This window comes from Talaromyces proteolyticus (genome assembly GCF_021365285.1).
Source record: "Talaromyces proteolyticus strain PMI_201 chromosome Unknown BGW36scaffold_2, whole genome shotgun sequence".
NCBI lineage: Eukaryota > Fungi > Ascomycota > Eurotiomycetes > Eurotiales > Trichocomaceae > Talaromyces > Talaromyces proteolyticus.
In genome coordinates, this window is record NW_025764278.1 from 1,262,104 (window position 1) to 1,285,921 (window position 23,818).

At 44.9% G+C, this 23,818-nt stretch overlaps 8 protein-coding genes across 8 annotated transcripts; 5 read left to right on the forward strand and 3 right to left on the reverse strand.

The window, feature by feature from the left end:
- Nucleotides 1–629: 629 nt before the first annotated feature.
- BGW36DRAFT_287937 (NRPS-like enzyme) lies at nucleotides 630–3,985 on the forward strand (the record flags this gene model as incomplete). The annotated part of the gene is made up of 4 exons (XM_046210539.1): nucleotides 630–929; nucleotides 1,001–1,262; nucleotides 1,313–3,534; nucleotides 3,599–3,985. The coding sequence occupies 4 exons, from the start codon at nucleotides 630–632 to the stop codon at nucleotides 3,983–3,985; spliced, it is 3,171 nt and encodes a 1,056-aa protein (XP_046076527.1).
- A 108-nt stretch (nucleotides 3,986–4,093) lies between these two features.
- On the reverse strand, nucleotides 4,094–8,931 carry BGW36DRAFT_334308 (putative ankyrin repeat-containing protein; the record flags this gene model as incomplete). The annotated part of the gene is made up of 12 exons (XM_046212906.1): nucleotides 8,806–8,931; nucleotides 8,656–8,735; nucleotides 8,363–8,609; nucleotides 8,242–8,301; nucleotides 8,136–8,188; nucleotides 7,855–8,080; nucleotides 7,629–7,806; nucleotides 7,088–7,261; nucleotides 6,996–7,020; nucleotides 6,386–6,940; nucleotides 4,989–6,313; nucleotides 4,094–4,932 (listed from the first exon to the last, which is right to left on the reverse strand). The coding sequence occupies exons 1-12, from the start codon at nucleotides 8,806–8,808 to the stop codon at nucleotides 4,094–4,096; spliced, it is 3,765 nt and encodes a 1,254-aa protein (XP_046076528.1). The 5' UTR covers nucleotides 8,809–8,931.
- Nucleotides 8,932–10,043: 1,112 nt separating this feature from the next.
- On the forward strand, nucleotides 10,044–13,083 carry BGW36DRAFT_369443 (uncharacterized protein). Its single transcript, XM_046215136.1, has 5 exons — nucleotides 10,044–10,709; nucleotides 10,757–12,023; nucleotides 12,089–12,372; nucleotides 12,447–12,533; nucleotides 12,589–13,083. Exons 1-5 carry the CDS (start codon nucleotides 10,104–10,106, stop codon nucleotides 12,679–12,681), a joined length of 2,337 nt encoding a protein of 778 aa, XP_046076529.1. The 5' UTR covers nucleotides 10,044–10,103; the 3' UTR covers nucleotides 12,682–13,083.
- A 1,120-nt stretch (nucleotides 13,084–14,203) lies between these two features.
- Nucleotides 14,204–15,101, reverse strand: BGW36DRAFT_423073 (uncharacterized protein; the record flags this gene model as incomplete). Its single annotated transcript, XM_046219786.1, has 2 exons — nucleotides 14,204–14,796; nucleotides 14,855–15,101. 2 exons carry the CDS (start codon nucleotides 15,099–15,101, stop codon nucleotides 14,204–14,206), a joined length of 840 nt encoding a protein of 279 aa, XP_046076530.1.
- Nucleotides 15,102–16,292: 1,191 nt separating this feature from the next.
- On the forward strand, nucleotides 16,293–18,814 carry BGW36DRAFT_369446 (putative potassium channel). Its single transcript, XM_046215137.1, has one exon. It carries the CDS (start codon nucleotides 16,568–16,570, stop codon nucleotides 18,632–18,634), a length of 2,067 nt encoding a protein of 688 aa, XP_046076531.1. The 5' UTR covers nucleotides 16,293–16,567; the 3' UTR covers nucleotides 18,635–18,814.
- A 794-nt stretch (nucleotides 18,815–19,608) lies between these two features.
- BGW36DRAFT_369447 (uncharacterized protein) lies at nucleotides 19,609–20,019 on the forward strand (the record flags this gene model as incomplete). Its single annotated transcript, XM_046215138.1, has 1 exon — nucleotides 19,609–20,019. A coding segment is annotated over exon 1 (241 nt), but the record flags the coding sequence as incomplete, so codon positions are not given.
- Nucleotides 20,020–20,307: 288 nt separating this feature from the next.
- BGW36DRAFT_369448 (ER-golgi SNARE complex subunit) lies at nucleotides 20,308–22,291 on the reverse strand. The gene is made up of 4 exons (XM_046215139.1): nucleotides 21,722–22,291; nucleotides 21,483–21,664; nucleotides 20,843–21,430; nucleotides 20,308–20,782 (listed from the first exon to the last, which is right to left on the reverse strand). The coding sequence occupies exons 1-4, from the start codon at nucleotides 21,969–21,971 to the stop codon at nucleotides 20,747–20,749; spliced, it is 1,056 nt and encodes a 351-aa protein (XP_046076533.1). The 5' UTR covers nucleotides 21,972–22,291; the 3' UTR covers nucleotides 20,308–20,746.
- A 688-nt stretch (nucleotides 22,292–22,979) lies between these two features.
- On the forward strand, nucleotides 22,980–23,687 carry BGW36DRAFT_354934 (putative hydrolase; the record flags this gene model as incomplete). The annotated part of the gene is made up of 1 exon (XM_046213582.1): nucleotides 22,980–23,687. One exon carries the CDS (start codon nucleotides 22,980–22,982, stop codon nucleotides 23,685–23,687), a length of 708 nt encoding a protein of 235 aa, XP_046076534.1.
- Between the last annotated feature and the right edge of the window lie 131 nt (nucleotides 23,688–23,818).

Below are 23,818 nucleotides of genomic sequence, written 5' to 3' on the forward strand. Positions count from 1 at the left end.
CCGATCTCGCTGTCGATCCCTCCTGTCCCCGAGTCCAGCATCATTGAAGTATCGAATTTTAGATTACGTCAGGTATACACGTAGCTGAGTGTTGTATCAATTTTTGCCACTTTCTGATGAAATCCAATATTGCCACATCCAGCACTTCCTTCCACCTGTGAATAAATTTGCACTGATGTATTGGTTAGTAGCGATGCACCGGAGAGCCCGAGGGGCTAGTTCGACAGTTCTGCAACTAGAGATAGCGCGTGCATGCATTCTCCAGTAAGTATCTGCAACCTCACTGGATGAGGATAAAGAAAGACCAATTATTGAGCTGCACTAGCCGAATTATGCAAGTTTTGATGCATACTATGATGCTATCTCCCTACAGATCTCAATTAGTCAGAGTTTCCGATCTGAAGAAAATATTGGCCCCCCGGGCTGGCTGATCTCAAGTGCCATGTCATTATGGTGGGATACTGAGTCTTTTATAAGTAATGTAAACCAGGGAGTTGTGAAAAGTAGTGTCTCAAATCGTGCTTTACTAACACAAACTTCTCTAGAAATCGCATAAGTATCCAGAATTTACACCTTATTTGAAACATTACCCGCAAAGAAACATTTATATAGCAGATTCACATGCAGAAATGGCCTTTTCAGGTCACCAGCCGCACAAGCAGCTGCTGTGCGACGCCGTGGACGAACGCGCCCATTACCTGCCTTCATCTCAAAAGCCCTTTTGTATCCACCCTATCTCATCCGAACTCAATGATGGCTGGCGCGATGTCAGCTTTCGAGATCTCGCTGCTGCCGTCAATTATATGGCATGGTGGATCGAAAAAAAAATCGGCCGCACCTCTGGCCGGTCTGAGCCTCTGGCCTATGTGGGGATTAATGATATTCGATACCCAATTTTCGTTTTGGCATGCATGAAGATTGGATATGCTGTTAGTCAATTTCCTTCGGTTTGTGTGCATATACATGGACTGACTTGTGAGTGGATACGATATTTCTGCAGGCTTTCCTTCCATCACCAAGAAATTCAGAGCCTGCGTTTCTCCACCTTTTGAAGGAAACTGGATGCTACAAGTTTGTTTATTCTCCTGAAAGATATAAAGTGGTCCACGACCTTCAACGGGTAAGAAAAAACATTCAATCATGGGAGGTTCCTCCTCTCTGGGAAATGATAGGGTATACAGGGAACGCATATCCTTGCGTAAGGGAGTATAACGACGCGGAAGATGACACATCCATTATCATCCATAGCTCTGGAACTACTGGTGAGTTATACCCACTGCTTGCTCTACAAAGTAGTTCTAAAAACCTGTAGGATTTCCGAAGCCTGTCAACATAACGAATGGCTACTGGAGCGCTATGTGCAATCTTTTTTCCTTACCAGTACCTCCTGGAAGACAACGTGGTGGGATGGTCAAAATAGATCCTAATCGAATTTTCTTTGGTCTTGCGCCATTCTTCCACCAAATGGGAAATTACTTAGTTGTAATGTCCATCTGTTATAACACCCCTTTTGTTCTGAGCCCCCCAGAAAAGCCTTTGACACTTGAATTAATAACTCGCATTTTGGACGAGAAAAAGCCAACAGTGGGACTCTTACTTCCCTCTGTCATGGAAGATCTCTCCTCAACGGAAGAGGGGAAAAAGACGTTGGAACGATTCAGAACTATCTTCTTCGGCGGCGCTCCTCTGGCCCAAGCTGTTGGAGATAAGCTATCAAATTTGGAAATTGCTCTTGGCTCCAGCGAAGAAGCAATGCTTCCCACTTTGGTATTCGACACCGGTAGTGGCCCTGACTGGCAGTACTTTGAATGGAATCCATATTATGGAATTGAAATGCGACCGATTAGTGACCAGGGAATGCATGAGATGGTTTTGTGTCGTCCAAAGCCTGGCGATCCGATAAGCACCCCTAGAAACCGGGACTATCATTGTATTTTCCACACATTTCCTCATCTTGATGAGTATCACACAAAGGATGTCTTCCTTCCACACCCAACAAAGCCTAATCTATGGCGGTATCACGGCCGTGTTGATGACGTGATTGTGCTCAGCAATGGAGAGAAATTCAATCCTATCGAGATGGAAAAAGCTCTTGACGGACATCCGCTCATTTCTAGGTCTCTGGTTGTGGGACAAGGTCAATTCCACTCCGCTGCGATCATCGAACCTAACTGGAAAGCTCTTCCGGATCCAAAAATTGACAGAGAATCTTTCATTGACCTGATATGGTCTTCTGTTGAAAAGGCCAATCAGATTGCGCCAGCATATGGCCGACTGATGAAAAGCAAGATCAGGCTAGGTTCTAGGGAAAAGCCGTTTAAAAGCACGCCAAAGGGATCGATACAGCGTAATGCCACAATCGCTGATTATAAGCAAGAGATTCAAGATCTTTATACAGATACTTCAGAGGAGAGTTCTTATACAATTCCTCATGATCCGACGTTAGAGAATGTATTAGAAATTGTTGAATCAATGCTGGCGACTGTACTGTCCGTTGGACGCGTACCGGAGAATGCTGATATCTTTGCTCTGGGACTAGACTCGCTTCAAACACTCCAGCTTAGCAGGAATTTGGTTGGTGCTGTTCGCTCTGTGAGGCCCGATCTAGATGTCAATGCAGTATTGTCTACACAAAAGATTTATTTGTACCCATCGGTCACTCAGCTTTCTCAATACGTTTACAGTGTGATACATGAAAAAAATACTGATGAGCAATTGGATGCTAATAATGAGTCTGACTCACAACGAAAATCGAGGCTATCCGATCTCGTTACAAAATACACCAAAGATTTGCCTCGGAGTCAAGTCACAGGATTACACAGAGAAACTAGCAGCTCTGTCATCCTCACAGGATCTACAGGCTCTCTTGGAAACTATATTCTCAGCGAGCTTCTCAAAGATCCAAATGTTTCCAAGGTTTATTGCCTCAATCGATCGGCGGATGCTGAAGCCAGACAGGTTGTAAGTTTTGAGGAGAAAGGATTACTATCGGGGTTTTCGTCCAGAGTTGAATTCCACACAGTGCAATTTGGCGCAGAGAAATTCGGACTTTCCCCGGAGATTTACGATAAGCTGAAAAACTCGGTTGACGTCGTTATCCATAATGCCTGGAAAGTCAACTTCAACCACCGAGTTGAGACATTTGAAAATACCCACATTGATGGTGTTCGTCAATTAGTTGAATATAGCTTTGAAAGTCCTTGTCACCCCCATATCCATTTCATATCCTCAATCGGCACGATCGGGAATGCTCTAGCATCTCCACCTGCCGAGGTTCCCATGAAGGAATCAATCACGGTACTTCGGCAAGGATATGCAGAATCTAAGTATGTGGCTGAGCGTATTTGTGATGTTGCTTCAGAAAGACTGGGTATCCCAACAACGATTCATCGAGTAGGGCAAATTGCAGGACCGACAACTGAAAAGGGGGTTTGGAATAAACAGGAGTGGCTTCCTTCTCTAGTTGCAACTTCGAAGACTCTTCATAAGGTTCCAAGAGATTTGGGGAGTATGTCAGTGAGCTGGATTCCAGTGGTATGTCCAACCTTGATATTGTAGTATTTTTCAAATTTTGACTTGAAAATTTCTTTCTTTGAAGGACTCTCTTGCAAAAATTATTGTGGAAATCACACGATCAAGAAAGAAAACAGAAATCGATGTGCGCTGCGCAGCTTTTCACCTTATTAACCCATCAAATACGGAGTGGGAGACTCTGCTCCCGGCTATGCAGAAATATTATTCAGTCGAGCCTATTAGCCTTGCAGACTGGGTCAAAGAGCTCGAAGTGTATAGCAACCCAATGAAAGCCGACATTGAGGATAAGCCATCTTTAAAAATACTCGACTTCTATAGAAACCTTAATACTAGCCACGGAGGCTACATCGCCGAAACTACCAAGGCTGAGGCAGCAAGCGAAACAATGAGGAATTTACAGCCGATTAATAAGGATTTGATGGATAACTGGTTGAAGCAGTGGGGATTTTAAAAAATGTGTATTTAGCTTTATTTTTTTTCATTGTGTAGACAATTCACAATGTGAGGCTAAAGCCACCTCATTCGAAACAAGATTATACAAGGTTTCCTTCAAGGATGTCTATCGCACCTCCAGAGGCATTGGAAGCATCTCCTCACTCTCTCTTTGATTGATCTTCACCATCTCCACAGAGTTAAAAGAAAGAAATCCCGCCGCGAATGTAAGTCCAACTTTCTTAATCAGAAAGGCCACCGGACCATCCCAATCTACCATTAGATCCATAGTTGTTTCCAAATTCACAGCAAGGTTCGTATGAACCCTATGAATGACTATATTAGGAATTTCACCCTCAAGGGGCTCATACTGTGGAACTGTAAGCTGAGAAGTCTGCCTCGGGTCAATAAAATTCAAAATTGTCGAGATGAATGGCTGCAGAGGATTTGTAGTCCGTGCGATGAACATTTCCTGGTCAACGGCTCGACCAAATGTGCAGTTGTAAGTGTTTGCAAATAGATGCGCGCGGTGGGTCTGGGAGGTAACCATATACGTGAATTTCCAAACTGCTTTGTACCGACCCTTGGGAAGCCCGGTGAAGAGACAGCGTAGATTAGTGTCAGCTTCTAAAAGGCACACCCATTTTAAACGGAGGGGGTCTTGACTTGGGTGCTGACTTTCGCTGTTATTCGCCGCGGTTGTGTCCACAAGCATACATTGACGATCCGAAAGCTCAATGACTCGCTCGAACATACTAGCGGGTAGCACGTAATGAGTATTACGTTCGAAATCTGAAAAGCTTATGAGGGAGTTCTGAGATGAGGTATCTCCCTCGCTGTCTCTGGGTACTTCATTGGCTTCGGGGGTTTGAACAACGTTTTGTTCAAAGAGAGGACGACTTTGCTCTGCAGAACGCCTTGGAGTCACCCCACGAGCTGGGGTCAAGCTTCGACTTTCATTCGCATCTAGAAAACTGGAGGTTAGCTGGATTGTTTGCCACTCGTATGAAAGCCCGATTTACCTGTTCGGGGAGTTGAAATTCGATCTACTGCCCTGCCCACGATATCCACAACCATGCCTTGAATGCCACCCCAAATCGGTCGGTAAAACGACCTGTGACTTTCTTGTTGGTTATCAGACTTCATGTCCAGCCAGGATATTATAGTGTTCTGCATTGACACAGATGTAGACTTCATCGCCAAATCCTTCGGGGTGACACCCTTTTTGTTCTTCGCATCAACTTGTGCATCCGACTGTAAGAGTAGTAGGGCTACAGCGTGATGTCCCTTTGCAGCAGCAAGGTGAAGTGCAGTGTCTCCATTATTTAGAGTCGACTTTACTAGTTCCGGCCTGACCTTTTTGTCTTTGAGAAACAATTCCACGATGGCGATGTGGCCTTCACTAGCTGCGTATAAGAATGGCGTGAATCCATACCTATCTGGATCAGCGGAGTCGGCGTCTTTTTGCAGAAAGTATTCTGCAATATCCAATCGACCATATATTGCCGCTATGTGCAATGGAGTCTGGCCTTTAACATTTTTCTCCGATATTTGAGAGTCATATTTTTCATCTTTCAAGAGTCTCTTAACAACCCCGATTAGTCCAATCGTGGTTGCCACATGTAATGATGAGCTTTCTCGGGGAAACCAATCATATCCGGTCGATGTATCAGAAGGAGCATAAAATGCTTGTAAGAATGACCAAGCCAACCCCGGTGTTGTCACTATTCTGAATATGATATCATCTAGCTGAGTGTTCGCTGTGCCATCTCGAGAAATCGCGTGTAGACTAAGATTATGAGCAGCATAGTCTAAAAGTGGAAATATCTCTCGACGTTTATTGAAACTCTCCTGCGACATTGGGTGGCTAACTTCAAAACTGTTGAAAGTGAGGTATGTTGCAAGAATAACGGCTAAGCTTTGATCGGGCTTAGCTAGCTCAGGCAATACTTTCAAAAGATAGTCCTTAGCAGTTGCGTGTGCTATACGGACACTCTTACTGGCTTCATCAAGAGTCACAAATCCGCCACATACATCTATAACCATGTCGCTGGATGGAATTGCTAGTTCGTCTATCTCACTAGCCCCTTCAGCCACAGCTAATGCAGTGCACAGTTCCATCACTGTTAAGATCCGTTTAGATGCAATGAGCCAGCGGAAGATGCTGTGAGCTAGATTCCTCTTGGGTGCTGGCTGGCCTTGAACACATTTAATTGCTCGTTCGTATGAAGTGTCCAGGATATATTCCGCTTTCATTGTTTCGCTAAGTGTGTCCAATTGATTCATGACCTCTCTCAGTGTAGTTTGTTGGCAAAGATATTCTATCTGAAATCTGACAGGCAGAAACCTGTATTATGAGTTAGTCAGTAATAGCAGGGCCATATTTATTGTATCGCCTTTGACGAGTGGAGCATCTTACATTCCGTCGGCACATTCTGTAAGCCGATCCACGACCTTCTCTCTAAATGACTGCCCTAACAGTGCCCGGGCAGATGGGTGATTATCGATATAATCTTCAACATAAGCTCTAATATCCTCATCCGCCGGCTGAATTTCCAAGTGCTCGACGTCTCGAAACGAGCCACGGATATTCGGGCGGCTTGTCACGTAACAGAAAGCGCCGACGTGGACAATTTTATGAAGATCCTGCAGTAACTGTTCTCTCAGTTTTATATCACCCTGCTCATCAAGTGCGTCGATGACAATGAATATTCTTTCGTACATTGATACCGATGCTATTAGGCAGTCTATAATGTCTTGGGTTGAAAGAACGCGATGCTCAATATCTAGTATCCTCTTTCGAGATTTCACATAGTCCATCACCGCATCATTTTGATCAGCGAGTTGTTTTAGTAAACAGCTGAGAATGAAGTGGGATGTTTGACGAGTACTTTCTTGAAACTCAAGATAGATATATGCAACACCATAAGTGGAAGTTGCCGTTAGTGAAAAGAGGTGGTCAATTATGAATGAGCTGTAGTCTCTTTTAGAGCTGAGGAGTATTGTATTGTACTGCGAACGCTACTCACCTCAAGAATGTCTTTCCTGACCCAGCTATATATCTCCGTGTAAGCATTGAACCCTTGTAATAGCATCAACGTCAGCAACTGGGTGATCATACCTATGCCATTAGCCCATAGAATACGACTGCTTATATTGTTGGCAATCCAGCCTTGAAATATGTCATGCCGTATCAGCCACTGGCCATTACCTCTGCGAGCTTGTTGTATGTCAAGATGTCGTGTATCAACTGGACCGTGATGCAGCCACTCTAGGACGTTCCACTTTTCTCGAGCTATTCCCAACCTGTCAACGAACCCTCCTCCAAAATCGTAATATAGGTGGTGGCGGTGATCATAACTCACCTAAAATCAACTGTGTTTGATCTATACAGATTCAATGATAGTTAGCCTAGAGTACAGCATCTCATATGTTATACCAGGAAGAGCAAAGAAAGAAAAGGAAGAAAGGTACGAGCAAGGTATAGCTGAACACACGTGAGAAACATAATTTTTAGTTTGTAGATCGCTAATACTGTTGTATTCAATCTTCGAAGCTTAGAATATATCACACAGGTGTTTTCAAAGCAGCTAACCGCTTCTCAAGATCTAGTTCTTCGGCCTCGTTTGATATTTGCGGAATATCGATTCGATCACACTCACCGCGTTCTAATGCCTTGTCGTACAAATCTTCTAGGTTGCCCCAGACAATGTTGAAAATCTCCTTGTCTTCTTCATTTTCGGTGTCGAAGCGACACATATCACCATGGGTAGCTTTTAATTCTACGTCTTGCTCAACGTGGTCTGGCAAGCCAAACATTGCGCTTTTTCGGTCCACGATCTTGTAACTAATTAGCAATCGGAATTTCCCATGCCCGCGACTACTCACGTTGCCTTTTCCTTCCCAGAAGCTGACAATCTGGTAATTCATCAACTGATTGCGGAAGCTATGCTGTAAGATTTCCGTAAATAGAGAACCGCTTTGAAGAGTTTGTTCAATGTCCATACTCTTCTGTGCTCCGAGCACACGGGCGACCCGAGCAGCAGCAGATCCGATGGTTACTAGTGTAGGATTACCGCCACCATGAGGTGTACCGAAAAAGACCAAGCCGGTGCTGCGTTCTATTAGACGGTTGATTCACTTTTTCAAAATGACATTTGGGATCTTACGTTGCTTTCTCAATAGAGCCATATCGCCGACTGTTATGCGAGTTCACTAAGGCCTAATATCCCGTGAGTGAGAGTATGTATCGATATATCCGCGACCTGAATTTACCTGTTCAATAAGAAGTCCGCCTAAACTATGGCCAATGAAAATTATCGGTCGTTGGGGTGTCTATCATCAGTCAGGTCTATTAGAAAATTGTTCTTTCCAGGGTAATATAGAAGAGCCGTACCTTCTTCCGTTTCAAGCGAATTGCTTCAAGAAATTCATCTGCCTTCAGAAGGAAGCTGGCTTTATCTCCACCCCAAACTAGCTTCGAATTGTATTGATATAAGAAGACACGAGCCTCCGGGGTCTTTTCTTTCAAATCATCCCGTAGCCATAGTCTCCCATTTAGTCCCGCGGGTTTTTGCCATGTATCCCAGGCGTGTTGCGTGTCCGTTTTGGACCATGGATTCAAGCCATGAACGGCAATTATGCTATCACATCTCAGCAAAGCATAGTTTTTTTCGTGGGATTACTGACTCGACTTTGATTTGCTGTTCGAGGACTTTAATTTGATCTTCGGTGAGACTTTGGGTGTCCGGTAGGAGCTGGTGGAGTGGCTATCTCTTTATCAGTCCAAGATTCCTCAAGTGTCACAGATATAAGGGAGAAATATGGGGATTTCTGTACCATATTGAATGGGCTCTCTAGAAACTTGTTCTAATTTCTTCTGATATTTCATCAATTAGAGTATAACGGGAGGTATTGATAATAAGAGCATGTAAGGTTCGGATCGGTCTACTTTCTAGAATATATATAGGAAACCAACATCTTAGGTATTTAGGTGCCTAAATATGTATCTAAAAAGAGCCGCCCTATATGTCACTTTGTCCTGGATCATTCTGCATCCATAGATAGTGTGCCAAGCGTTCGCCCTGGGCGGGAGGCATCTTTGGCCGACGGCTGCATGATAAAAAGCTTCTTTGATTACTTTCCAATCAGAATCAAGAAAATAGAATCATCAGGCCATATTATTAACTTTCTCTTTTGTTTTCCCCACTAGGTAGATGCTTTTAATTTTTCAAGAGACATGGGTAATCGGAGTCAATGAACTAGACAAACAATGGTGATTGGTGATTTTTAGGCACCTGACTGCTCTAGCAGGTGGAGGAAACTACGTCATATTCTTCAGATATATATTCAAAATCTTGGTTAAGAGACGGTTGGCTCCTCAAGGCATGTTTCTGACGAGTCAAATCATGCTCTTCTCTCGGCTATCGTGACCATCCGGTTGAGCCGCAAGCGCAACTAGGAAACTTTAACATAGCCACTACAAATACGCCTCACGTTTTCTATTGAGTGTAGATAGTTATTCCATATCCTTGTCGATTTAATTTTCATTCCCGTATCATTCCGCCACAACACAGCCCCCTCAACGTGTCATTTCTTTTTCTTCTTCCGTTCCACCTTTTACATTGTAAAACAAATAGCGGCGTGACCAGCTAGGTGTCTATTTTCCGGTATATCATACAATCTATAAGCTACCAATGTGTATAATATGAAGCCCCGAGGATTATTTCTATCGGGTATTGCTAGGCATAACCCAGGAAATTGCTTGGCTGTCAAAGTACATAAGATTAGTGCAGCATTGTGTACAAGTCCGAACATCTCCTTTAACCTTTCCGTACATGTTGCCACCCCTTAGTGTTTAATCTAGGACTCTGTTCAGGCTCATATTTATTTGGATAGATCACTCCATCCGCAGGTATACTTGTTGTTGCATTCCAAATTCCAATAACATGATATTGTCCTAACCCTAACCCTAATCTACTGATAAGCTCGGAGCCGAGCCATTTATCGATCCCCGCAATCTCCGAGACCTCCGGTCGATATGTGCCACGAAATTCTTCAATCTCATCATCTCATCTCCGAGATATTTTCTTTTGAACGCAAGCCATAATTACTTTCCCCGACAGCTATTATTAAATATGCAGTCACCGAGCTATCACAGCCGGCAGTTCGGAGCTCGCACAGAAAGCTCTGGCATCGCGGACATCATGAGACGCAGGCGAAAGACTGTATCGTGTTATGATTGCCGGCGACGCAAACTACGATGTGATCGCGAGCAACCAGCATGTAGTCGGTGTCGTAAAGCCGGACTAGCGGATTCCTGCTCGTACGACCAAATTCCAATTCCAAAACTCCCAGTAAAGCAAGTGGCCGCTCTTCCTGCGTCGCCCTCTACATCGTTGACTACGGCAAACGCCTTCACGCCTGCGGCGAATCATGGCTCCGCTTCGAGGGCCTCAGAGTCTACCAATCCGATAGCGCCCGCAGCTGCAGAGTGGAATGAAAGTGCTAATTTTAAAACCTCCTTGGAAGCAACGCGGAACTCTGGGAGCTGGCAATTACTTGGTCGACGATTTGCCTCCGCTGGACCACCCAATGAAGAGCGACTGGCCATTTCCAATGCCACTCCAGCCGCTGCCAACTCTCCGTATAGGCCTTCGACACCAGATGCAGTGATTTTTAGAGGCGAGAATTTCAAAACTCACTATTACGGTAGTAGCAATTCTATTGGCTTAATTTCTCATGTAAGGCATCTTACTGTCGGATCCTATCATCAAGCTGACAAATGCAGTTTCCAGAGCTTCGGTCTTTCATGAAAGACACAATTATGCACCGATCATCTCTACCACGCGTTCAAAGAGAGTTGAAGGCGCTGCAGGTTAAATGGAAAACAGCCAAAGCTAGCATATCCTTTAGACCGGACTTGGACCTTCTTTGCCTTCTGCCTGATAAGGAGACCGTCGATCACCATGTTAATATTTACTTCAAGACCGTCGAAACAGTCTATAGAATTCTTCACTATCCTACCTTTGCCGAGGATTACGAGATGTTCTGGGACGACCAAAAAGCAGCGAAGCCTGCATTCGTTATCATCTTGCTACTGGTCATGGCCTCGGTGAGCTGTATTGCATCGAAAGGACAGCCTACATATATTGGCGACAGCTCGATCGCTCGTGAGCGAGCTATGATATGGATCGAAGTTTCTGAATGGTGGTTATCTCTTCAAAGTCAGAAGAATGTTTACATGGCCATATGGCAAATTCGTTGTCTATTGCTTTTTGCAAAGCAAATAAACATCTTCAAGAAAAAACGACAATGGACAGCAGCGGGCACGCTAATCAGGGAGGCCATGTCAGCAGGTTTCCACCGTGATTTCAGTCTCTTTGGTGAACGCGTGTCCTTTTTTGACCAAGAAATGCGACGTAGACTATGGGCCACGATGCTAGAGTTAGAGTTGCAGGCGTCGATTGATAGAGGCATGCCCTCTGCCTCGGCGGGCATACCTTCAGATAGCGCCCCAGTTCTCAATATTAATGATGAAGATCTTATATCAGACTGTGATAGCTTGCCAACTTCTAAGCCATGGGATGAGTATACGGACTGCTCATTCCTCCATTTATCGGCTGCGAGCTTTTCTCTGCGAGTTTCGCTGAACTTGGTGGTGAATGATTTGAACACTCGTTCCCGATATGAGGAAGTGTTGAATTACGAGGAAGCTATTCTAAAAGAATTAGAAAGACTGCCTAAGTGGGGTCAAACAAAAACAGGTGAGGGCTTTAGCCAAGGCTCCATTTTAATGATGGCGAGACTACTCCTAGACATTCAACTTCGACAATTCTTGATAATGATTCATGCGCCATTCGCACGACAAACTGATAACACGAACCCACGCTATACCTTGTCAAGAATGGTATGTTTTAATGCTTCATGCGATATTATAGAACGACATTCGCGACTCACAAGTTCTTCGAATTATCTGCTGCTGCTCCTTCGCCATGACTACTTCAGGGGAGCTTTGGTTATTTGCCACAATATGTACATCTCGCTCAGTAACCAAAGTAATTCCTCCAATCCGTTCCTCTGAAATATTTTTATTGTCACTTATTAATATGATCAACTACAGACAACTTGATTCTTAGCTCCAACACGAATATGATTCTTCAATATCTTCAGTCTGTTCTCGGTATGCTCGAAGATAGAATATCGCGGCTAGGAACTGGGTACACGCATCACTGGTACATTTGTGCAGGCTATGCTTTTATTCGATCGGTCTTAGACTCTACGGAATTGGCGACACAAATGGAAGAAGCAGTAAGCAAAGTTACGAGACAATACCATCGCATATTGGCAGAACAGGAAGAGTTACGAAATGTGGAGCGTCAAATTATACCGACCGAGATTAAAAGAGTGAGTAAATAATTTCTTTATTCATACCTAGGTTCTACCGAGATTCATGAAATGACTGCTAAACCAATTGTTAGGTGGATACGAGGGCAGATCACGACCAAATTTCGGCCAATATAACAAATAACGCTGGGCTTTTTAATCTTGACTCAGATGTTTCGCAGGTATGAAGTGCTACTTTCTCTCCTTTTCCCTTCTGGCCCAAGTTAACTCCAATAGATCGCATTTGAGAATACAGAACAACCTTTGGATGAATTCTTCTTTGGTAATCCAGCTGCGTGGACTTTTGAAAACTTGTGGTCCGCTGAATAGAACTGGAATTTCAGTTTGATTATTCCAGTTATAGAAGTTTTACTTAACTTTAGCGATACAGAATAGATTCCTATCTTCTGATGCTAAAAACTAGAAACGAGAATGCCTTGACGCTTAGGTATTTTGTACCCTTAGCTAGGGCAGTGGTAGCTGATATCCCCCAGAAAATGCAAAACAACACAATACCCAAGCCTACTAGAATCACGACAATTCCTATGAGTTCCGACACTATTATTCCTAAAATAGAAATGAAACTCTTGAATTTCTTTCACTTATATTGAGACTTGGAAGGTCGTTGTGTTTGTAAGCTCAGCTGCAAATATTGAGCTGGTCATCCCTGTGCTTCATGCCCATTCTGCTGATGTAAAGACAACTGAGAAGATCTGGAAGGGCCTTCCTGCTCTCCATGCATTTGTTGATATGCTGGTGAGGAATTTAGGTACACCTAGCCGAGTTTAGTCATTATTAAAACTAAAGCTGATTCGATATCGATAATATTAGTGCGTTCTCCGTGTCTGTTGAGGCAAACTGCAGATCCGCCCTGAGGACTCTCAAGAAAAGAGCCCGATATTTGTGTTCTAACGTGGAAGCAGCAACGTTGACCTTCAGCGGATAATAAGTCGGTAATATTCTAAGCATACTTCACGCCTTTTATATCTTTATTTAGAAAGAATTCGGGGGACTTTAGCCACCGCGAATTGAAGATCTGTGTTTTTATAGGACAAATCTTATTGAATAAACTGCAGTAAGCGTATCGAAATAGGGCGCTATCTGTCACATGACGTCACTCATGTTGAGCCTGAGGCAATCAAGGTTTCAAATATTGTGTTGATATATAAGAACAGTATGTAAACTAAACCTTCGTCAAATATTCAATGGTGAAGAGACTGATATCAGACCTTTAGTTGTTTTCCATGCCCCTACTACGTACGTATTGATTGTTGGATGGAATGAAAATATTTCCATGACTTAGTTGTTATTCAAAGTCAAAACCGTCAATGTCTGTTACGATTGACCTCTTTAGATAATATAATAGGTTCACAAACTTTCGTAGAGCGGAGGGTTCATCTCAGCAACGTAAGGTCCAGGTTTTCATCATGTGAGCGAAAGATTCTTCTTTAAGGGGAGAAAAGCTAGTTCATTGGCCGATGTGTTAGTTTCAAAGGGGGGATGATACGAATCGATTTCCACAGTTTACATGTATAAACAAGAAACATGACATTGATTTGATCCCATCGGATCCGCCCCAGCCAGCTGCTCCTGAAACGTTTGAGTTGTATAGGATCAGGCACGAGAGTAATGAACCTTGCTATGAGCTGGAGTCATCGAAACCGCGGAGGTTCGGTGATCGAATTTTTTTAGTTCTTTGAGAAATATCAGAAGAGGAAATCTCGTTCGGGATTTGAAGGGTGACAAACATAATGCATAGATATTTACACGAAACGAAAACATAGAGTTTGAACATTGTCAGAAAGTCTATCGATGACCCCATTGCTCCTTGGGACACGACCATATACCAAGCCTAATTCCAGCCCGAATGAGGAGTAGATATCCGAGACATACTATCTAGTTTTTCACGTGAGTATCCATAGATATAATTACGTGTGCGTGCATTTGTTTCGACAGGTGTTTCCCGCCATTTTCTCCAACGAGAGAATGCGAGCCAACCTCCACCAACAGCAAAAAGAGCCCCAACCGATACACCAACGCCTAGTCCCGCTTTTTCAACAGTTGTTAGCGCACTGGAGGTCGAATCAGGAGCGGGGGAGCTAGATGTGATCGTAGAGGACGCCGATGTCGATACTGCAACAACTGTAGGCATAGACGCCGATTGGGCTATGGATGTTGGAGAAGATGTAAATGTTGTGGTAAATGAGCTGAACTCCATAGAGCTTGCCGTCATTGTTATCGGGCCCAAACTAGAGCTAGAGTCAGGTCCAGCTGACATTAGCGCCCCAGCTTTGTGGCCACCGGTGATGTTGAAGAAATGAGTGCATGCTTCAGCATCTGAACTGCCTTCTGGAAACAGACACATCCAAAACATATTGGAAATTGTGAGGTTTTTGTCCGTTTGTACCGTCCATGCCAAAGACGTCACATCCGCACCCTGGTTATCTGAGACGGCAAAGTCAGTTGGCTCGATTTGGAGTTAATGAAAGTCAAGGAAGCTTACTTGCTAGAAACTCATACGGATACATGGATGTTGTACCGTTCAGTTGAAAGAGTGCCAACGACGTGTTACCCTTGGCTGATCCGGTTGTCCAACTTATCTGGAGTGTAGATCCTGTTGCGTAGACAGGATTTTGGGTTGCCTCGTAGCCGCTTTGCGCGAATGGAGGTGGATTTGTGAATACGGCATCACTGGAGACTAGGGAGGCACATAAAGGGGACAGAAATGCGAAGACTGGTAGCAAACGCATGCTGCTTGTATCTTGCGACGAGAATCCATAGTTGGAGAAGATTCGGGGTGGCAGCAGAAAGGAAGGCTTTTTACCTTACCAAGAAGACGAGACCAAGACGAGGCAGCATCATCCTGCAGCAGGGATTGTCATACTGCGTTGCAGTGCTTGAAACATGCGGATAGATGCAAAAGGCACGTTCTTCCCAAAATAGCAAACTACTGACTGCCCCCACCGCCCGCGCCAATCACAGCGCGGGAGGCAACAGCAGCAGGAGCGATGGCGCCCACTCGGCGAATAACCTGACAATTGATGACTTTCTTCACGCTTCAGTCGACGACTTGATGCATCGTGCCTGAGCCACCGGGGCACAACAGGTGGTTCTCCTGTCAGCCGCTGAATATTTACACCGATTGAAGTTCCGATTGAGACTTATCCACCGTCATCTCGTACGCCGTGTAATCAGCCTTCGACAGCCAGTGTTCTGCTTGCGCATGTAAGACAAGGCTAGATTATGAGCCGTAAATGCAATTCAGGGCCGCTGACTTGGCGGAATATCGCGAAAGATGAAGTTAACTCCAGTGATGGAGGAAAACCCTTGCACCCAATCTAGAGCCTTTACAAAGGCGAACTCTTATGCGAGCCGCAGACCTTAGGGCGGGGGGTAATAATGATGACCGATAGTTCCATTAAGTCATCAGCAGATAGCAATTTTTTCAGGCGCTTTGCTTGTTCCTCCCTGCTTTTGCTGCTCTCCTTTTGAAGAGCGACGAGCGACCGAGGGCAGGATCGTGAAGCCAATCATCTCAACACCGTGACTTCTGCAAAATTAGTAATAGCAAATATTTTCGTCCGCTCTTCAAAATCGCCTTGTTCTTAACCATCATTACCGTGTCATCTTGCGCAATGTCGACTGCGAAAGTTCAATCAATATTGATGCATATTGGGGAACAGAATCTCGCACAAGTTAGATATGTGTCGACGTCAAGCCGAGAAGGCGCCAGGGCTGGAACGAAACCCGTAATCGGATCGTCTATATCGATTTTCCTTCTCTCCAATGGGGGGCCGTTTTCCTGAAAAAACGTCGATCTCCTCCAAGCCTGACCAGACAGGTGAAGCTAATGAACAAGCGTTGCATAGGAGAGCCCCACGTGAGATCGCGGATGATGACGTTGTGGCGCAACACTCAGCTTTTGCGCTGCCCAGGAACAATCACCTTCGATTACGACATGATCGCCACCTCAAATTAAAGTGCATCATAGTAGTGCCAGTATGGTGCCGGGCTTGAGCTTGTCTGGAGTACGGCCTGGGACATTGCGCAAAATCATGATTTGTAGGCGAGATGCCGGTTTTCTGGTTTCCGCTCAACAGCCGCAAAACCTACTAAAATCCATACTCCTCAAAGCCGTTAATGGATGATACTTGGATCCATGCGATTTTGCTTTACTCAAACAAGGCCACTTTAATTATTCGTGACCGTGAAAGCCATGAACGATCCCGGTTTCGATGAGGCTATTGCCGAAACGGCTAATGATGCTGAAAATCGGAAGCAAGATGGCTCGTCATTGCGCAGTTTCGACAGGCACGATCCAGATACAAGTCTTCATTGGGTATCAGCAGACAGAGAGCTTTCTCACTACCTACAGCCTGCACGATGGTGGTACGCAAGCACCGAGATCCCGCTCATAGCAGCAACATTTGGGCCCATGGCGAATGCATTCAGTGTTTGTTCTCTGTCTCAGCACTGGCGAGAAATTGTTAAACCAGGAGGTCCGCCGATAGATCAAGCAGAGACACTACCCGATCCTCCAACAATCATTGCCCTTAATGCAGTGTCTCTCGTGGCGGCTCTGATTGCAAATTTTTGTTTGCTTATGACGATGACGCAGAGAATGAGCTTTAGCATTGCACAGCCTATTGTTATTGTTGGCTGGTATATATCCTCCATTTTATTGACGATTATTTTAATTATTGCTGCTCGTGACGTGGCTTCTCAAAGTCAAACCGCACCCGGCCTTCAGATGACTGAAGGGTATTATTACGGAGCAATCGCTGCTGGTCTCTACTTTTTACTTTCAACATTCCTCCTCTTCACGGTATATGGAGCTTTCAAGGGTCACTACAGCAAACAGTTCCATCTTACCAAGAGCCAGAGAACCTTAATGATCCAAACCACTGCGTTTTTCGTATATCTACTAGCGGGCTCGGCGGTATACTCGAAAATCGAAGGATGGCGCTTCACCGACGCCGTATGGTGGTCTGACTTTACCATTTTAACTATTGGTATTGGATACCCGGCCCCAAAAACGCACTTAGGACGTGGCCTGCTCTTCCCCTATGCTTTCGGTGGAATTCTCATAGTCGGTATCGTCATTAGTTCAATCCGTTCGTTGGTCATGGAACGTGGGAAGACAAAAATGAGCAGGCGCTTGATTGAGAAATCCCGCCAAGTCGGTGTGAAGAAGCTAGCCGCCAAATACGGTAATTTCAATAGCCAGTCAGCTAAAGGTGGTTTCGCCAGATTCTTCTTCAAGAAAAGTGTCCCAGATGACCAAAGGCAAGAGAAACCAGACGAAATGGAGCTTCGCAGACGGGAATTCTTCGCTATGCGCCATGTAAGAGAAATTGCAAATCTGCAACATCGCTGGTTATCACTCCTGTCCTCCACTATTGCTGTCGCTCTTCTGTGGTGTATTGGAGCTTTAATCTTTGAACATGCCGAGGCCTATCAGGAGTGGACCTATTTCGATGGCATGTATTATGCCTACACTAGTCTGCTCACCATAGGTTATGGTGATATATACAACATAACCAATTGGGGCCGAGTGTTCTTCGTCTTTTGGTCCTTGCTTGCCGTGCCTACCATGACGATCTTTATTTCTAACATGGGCAATACTGTGATACGGGCATTCCGAGACTTCGTCGACTATCTTGGTGAACTGACTATCCTTCCCGGAGAAATGGGGTATAGAGCACGCATAAAACAAGTCTATGAAAGAGCAAAAGCCATATTGCTTCTCTCTGATGAAAAGGGACCAGAAAGGACCTCAAAAGAGAAACCCTCTGATGAGAACGGCGAGCAGAATCAATCAATATCTCGTGCAGAAGAAGCCCTAGAAGAGGAGCAGCTCAGAGAAGAACAAGAAGCACGGGAACATGGCGATGTGCTTGCCGAAAACATTCACCATCATCAGTTCCTACTCATCAAGGAGCTGCGCCAGATGTTCAAATACATCAATATGACCCCACCCAAAGAATTTGAGTATGAAGAGTGGGTGTATTTTCTCAAACTTCTTGGTGAAGAGGAAGCTCATGATAAATCTCATCGTAAACCTTACATTGACGCTTCTGAGGGCGGCAAAGAGGAAGACCGAGGGAAGTGGAGCTGGATTGGACATCGCAGTCCGCTTTTGGGTGACAAGCAGGAGGCCGAATGGCTGCTCGAGGCACTGGCGGATAAGTTAGAGAGAGGACTAAGACAACTCAGTGATGAGTACCGGAGACGAAACAGTGAAAGATGTGAAGACGCAAATGATAATGTAGAGGACCGATGATCCCCAAGTATATATTTCTGAAACCGCATAAAGTTCATACTTCAGATGGTCGCGGTGTCACCTCTGCAACCTGTCACCATGTATTAGTTTTAGTCACGTCGATTGACTCATATGTCAGCGTCTTTGTTAGCTTCATGATTCTTTTGATTTATACATGTGTCTTTCTAACTCTTCCCACCACCACGCAGTCAATTTATGGTAAATGATCCATGATAATCATGAATCTGGGCTAGAACCCCTAAGGAGACTTTCTAGTTTGTATTGAGGCAACAGCATTTCACCATGAAATTCAAACTTATTCTCCTCGTCATCCCTATCTCACAAATCCCACCGGTAATTAGTGCAGTCGTAACCGTGAATACGGTTGTCGAACTCACAAAAACTCTCCCTCCGGGTGGCGCTGTGCCTACTAGTGATGACCAACATTCAGAAATCACAACAGCTACTGATACACACCCCCGATTCCTCCAATTACTTCGCATGGAGACGTTTTAACACATGAGACGGAGGCTCCTGTTCCTACAGCAGATATAAAAAGTGATCCGAAGAGCAATACCGGTGTATTAACGACGTCTGATACAGCTTCGGCACCATCGAGCTTGTTATCGGTAGCAACTACTGATGCTGTATCCTCGACAACATCAAGCCCTGAGTCAACTACATCGCCATCACCGTCGCCGTCGCTGTCTTCTGTGAATGGAAATACTGGAGCTACAGTCAACAAAAGCGCGATAATCGGGGGTGTCTCTGCCGGAGGTGTTCTCCTTATAGCTGGCGTGGTCTACCTGTGGTGGCGACTACAGCGCCGCGATAAACAGTTCGAGGCATCTAGCACTGGTTTCGGAAGCAGCGATAATAACATATCTTATCCAAGCCCTGGAACAAAAACCCTAGGTACGAAGCTAGGCGTGTTCAACATCTTTAAAGATTCCGGGGACCGTGACTCGTCGAGAACGAGCTTCTTAACTAGCTTCAAAGATCGAGAGTCCTTCAACTCCTTCTATAATGAAGCCCGGAATTCGCTAACTGGCGCACCGTCTAAGCCATTGCAACGGTCATTGTCTATCTCTCACCCAATGCCTATTCCTAACACGACGCAACATCAGGGTCATGATACAATTACCAATATATCGGATGGTCCTTACGGGAAAGCATTCGAACAGCCCAGAACGCCTCCTCCTGTTCCACAAGCTCGCCGTTCAGCTACAATGTCGGTTATAGACGAATACTCTCAGAATGATCACAGTGATAATGGACCTGATGATGGGGGCAAATCTAATCAAGGATATCCAATATCCAGATCCCCGCCGCCCCTGAACCCTAAAGCGAGAGGGAGAACCCCCAACCCAAACGGCCGGCACGATTCGCATGTCACAACATTCCCCGGGTTTGCGGATGAGACTGGCAGCGTGTATGGTGCTATGGGGAGCGATAAATACATACCTCCTAAGCGGCCTAATATGCGCGGTAATGCAGCATACACTGAGTCCGTATACTCGCAATACACAGATGTTAGATTTGACACTAATTATGGAAATCCGCCCCCGAACTATCAGTAGACACGAAATGGGTTCATTTAGTTTGTGAATAGGTAGAATCTGCTGGGTCGGATATAAATGTTTACTTTGGTTTGCAGAACTGTCCTCCATCAATATTTGTTTTAAGCATAACGTGGCTATTTTGTTTGTTTCTTTATTGGAAATCTATGTTATCATTTAGAAGTTTAAACAAAATGGTCAATGAACTGCCCTATATTTATGACAGCATATAGCATAATTTGTATCCTAGCATGTGCGGTGAGCTTTCGACTCATTGTCTATTTCTAACGACATCAACAGTGAATGTGTTGCAACAGAACATGGGAATAAATGTGATAAAGTGGGGCAAGAGAGCCTTCGACTTAAAGGAGGGACGTAGAAGTTGGTTCGAATTATTATCCATCGAGATGTTATGTCAAATAGAAAAGGTATGTGTCTGCGTTCGAAGGTATAAAAAGAAAAAGCCATGACTCCCTGGCCAGCGGAAGAGTCGTAGGTCGTCATTAGCGTACATAGTACAGAATATCTACATCCGTGCGGAATTTCGGAAGATCAAGAGCGAAAGGCGGGCTCTTCAACCGGATATTAAAACCCAAAGGAGGAAGAAAATCTGTTGAATAAGTTAATACTGATTTTATTCATCAATTTTCCAATAGTCGATAGAACGTACCATTAAAATGCCAAACATCTTCGCAATAAGCCATCTGTTACCACTCATCCTTGACCAGTATTTCATCAATTCCCGCTGTGCGCCTTCGACGTTGTCGACAACATCTTCTGTGTTTGCATCGATGCGTTGGATCATTTCCGATTGCTCGCTCACCATTGTTGCGAGTTGACCGAAAATTCCACCTAATTCATTGATGGTGCGCTCAATTGCCTCTATGGCTTCTCCACGCGCTTGTATATAGGTATTATTTGGCTGCGCTTCTTCCATCATGAGAAGCTGTTGGTCTGACGCGGCACGACTGGAACCCGGTTGGCCGAGTACCGATGTAGATGAGGGTTCGATGGAGAGAAGGTCTGATGAGTTGCCGCTGCCGCGAAACCCAGGCTGAGGTGTTCTGCTTCGAGGTGCGCTGTAAAGAGGCGAGTCAGACCGCTGAGGGTCGAACTGGGTCTGGCTTTTGGACGAGACGGATGAAACAAAATTTTCGGTACGAGATCGTGACGCCTGGATGTTTTTGGTGCGTACTTCGAGAACCTCTTTGAAGTTGGCGCCTACATCAGCAAGCTTGCCCTGGAGCATGACGACAACCTAAATAATTAATCAGCATCGTCCAATTATATGGATTTATGGTTGTGTATACATTGTCATTGTGTTCACCCTCCTGATCCGATTTGTTGCGGTTCGCCCGGGGGTGTTGTGATAGTGTGAGGGCTTGTAGTTGTGCGATCTGAGAATTCAACGCCGCTAGGTCTTGTTTAATCACGTAGGTCAATTCGGAAATTTCAACGGGACGATCATCGAAAAGGGTTTTCCGTTTAGCCACTACCGCCAGTTAGTAAGAACATGATAACAACATTTCTACTCTGTTCATCAACATACACTCTGCCAATCGCTGTAGCTTCGCCGTGGTTCCGGTAATTCCTCGTCCAATTTCGGCGGCTCGTTTGGCAAACTCTGATCTACCCTTCTTCCCAGTGGGATCGGGAGCACCATTTGCTTGTCGGCGCTGTGAATCAGAAAGCAATGCCTGACGTTGAGCCCCAACTTTATTCGAGGCCATTCGCTTCTGCGCTTGTCCGAGAATGGAGTGGAACTCATTCGTCCGGTCCTGTATCGAAGCTACCGCCATTCTGAGATGCGGAGAGGCGGATATCAATATTGTGTTTTCCTTTAGAATTGCAGTGTGGCGAATACTGGACTCCGTTGGCTATAGATTCAAAATCGTGGGTTGTCGACGAGAGGCAAATTATCCATGGGGCGCAGCCAAAACGGGAGACGTGGCCTCGTCAAGGCAGATATTTCCAAGAGATCAAGGCGGAACCGAATAGCGAGACGAAGAATAGGAGGCAAGCGTGATTGAAGAAACTGTATATTCTTCACAAAGGTATAAAGATGACAAGTCGACAGGCTGGAAATTGGAAGAGCGCAACCATCGATGTGCGACAATAGAACATTCACTGAAAGCCGCGTCCGGAACTTGAATGTCCCCGGCCGAATGAGGTTTAGTGCGGAGGGTCCTCCACCGCCTCCACGTGACAAGGGGCAAGGTGGATCTCCAGCCGGAGCATAAGGCCTGTGATTGGGCCTTCATGATTTCCCAATGCACCAATCACATCGCGCCCCTGCAGCTTCCTGTTTCCAAAACATATATCATGTACCTTTCTCGGCCCTAAAAAGCCAATTTTATCCTAGAGGAATCAAGCATGGCATTGACAACAAATCTCCTATCAGGACATGGACGGTGAGTCTCAAGACCTTATATTTTGCCAGAAATTCTAAAGGTTAAAAGATAGAATGGTGATCATATCCGAGCCTTTACACTATCTTCGCGGTGATCTTTAATCAGCCTCTCCTAAGTCGAAACCGAGTCCCATCGAACTGCATTCACTGGAATGCACGTTCATGGAAAATGGAGAAAGTGATGGAGAGGCTTAGCCGTCTTGGTTCCCCGCGACCGTGCGGCTAATTTCCAGGAATGATGACATATGTACATTTGTCAGCAGCATCAAAAATGAGCAAGAATGTTAATGATCATCGACACCTGTCAGCAACGTTGAATATATATGTTATAGCCATACGCTAAGTCACCTGCGTCATTGACGACACTTTTTAACTTTTCAGTACAGGATAACAGAATATGGCGAACACGAACATCAAAGCAATCTTTTTTGACTTCATGGGCACATGCCTAGACTGGCATAGCGGAACCATCAAAGCGTTACCACAATCTATTCCTGAAGGGGAAAGATCAGAGATTGCTTTGAAATGGCGTCACGACTATTTTGATTCTAATGCCGCACGTCTTGCTGCCAATAAGCCCGTTGAGGACATCGAAGTTACTCTTGAAAAGACTCTCGATGCGTTGTTGGAAACACGACCAGCTCATAAACATCTTTTCGATAAAGAAACAAAAGACCGATGTATAGCTGCATGGCACTCAATGCCGGCATGGCCAGATGTCGCCCAAGCAATTGAGCAGCTTAAAGCAGTAGGCTATGAAGTATTCGTTCATGCTAATGGAACCACACGACTGCAACTTGATCTCTGCAAATCTTCGGGTCTTTCTTTCAACATGCTATTCTCAAGCCAGTTACTCGGTATCTATAAACCTGCTTTAGAGAGCTATGAAGAAGTGTTGCGGTTGGTGAACTTGAAGCCAGAGGAAACAGTTCTTGTTGCTGCGCACGCGTATGATACTCGTGGCGGAAAAGAAGCTGGGATGAAAACTGTGTATATTCACAGGTGGACTGACGATATCAATGAAGATATGGAGATAGTCAAGGGAGAAAACGACTTCTTCTTGGAGGATATGACAAATCTTGCGGCGGTTATCAAGCAGCTATAGTAGAACTTCGTGGGTGAGTTCGCGATCAGTCTGATATAGGCGATCGTTGGTAGAGCTAAATACTACCTACAGGATTGTTCGAAGGCCTCGCTCAACCATTTAGAAAATTGATAGAAATTCTGCAGAATAAA

Coding starts and splice junctions, on each gene's coding strand:
- BGW36DRAFT_369443 (XM_046215136.1), top strand. CDS start 10,104: ATGCAGTCACCGAGCTATCACAGCCGGCAGTTCGGAGCTCGCACAGAA. Junction 12,024..12,088: donor CATCTCGCTCAGTAACCAAA/GTAATTCCTCCA, acceptor GATCAACTACAG/ACAACTTGATTCTTAGCTCC. Junction 12,373..12,446: donor TACCGACCGAGATTAAAAGA/GTGAGTAAATAA, acceptor ACCAATTGTTAG/GTGGATACGAGGGCAGATCA.
- BGW36DRAFT_369446 (XM_046215137.1), top strand. CDS start 16,568: ATGAACGATCCCGGTTTCGATGAGGCTATTGCCGAAACGGCTAATGAT.
- BGW36DRAFT_369448 (XM_046215139.1), bottom strand. CDS start 21,971: ATGGCGGTAGCTTCGATACAGGACCGGACGAATGAGTTCCACTCCATT. Junction 21,431..21,482: donor AGGGTGAACACAATGACAAT/GTATACACAACC, acceptor TTAATTATTTAG/GTTGTCGTCATGCTCCAGGG. Junction 20,783..20,842: donor AGATGTTTGGCATTTTAATG/GTACGTTCTATC, acceptor CTTATTCAACAG/ATTTTCTTCCTCCTTTGGGT.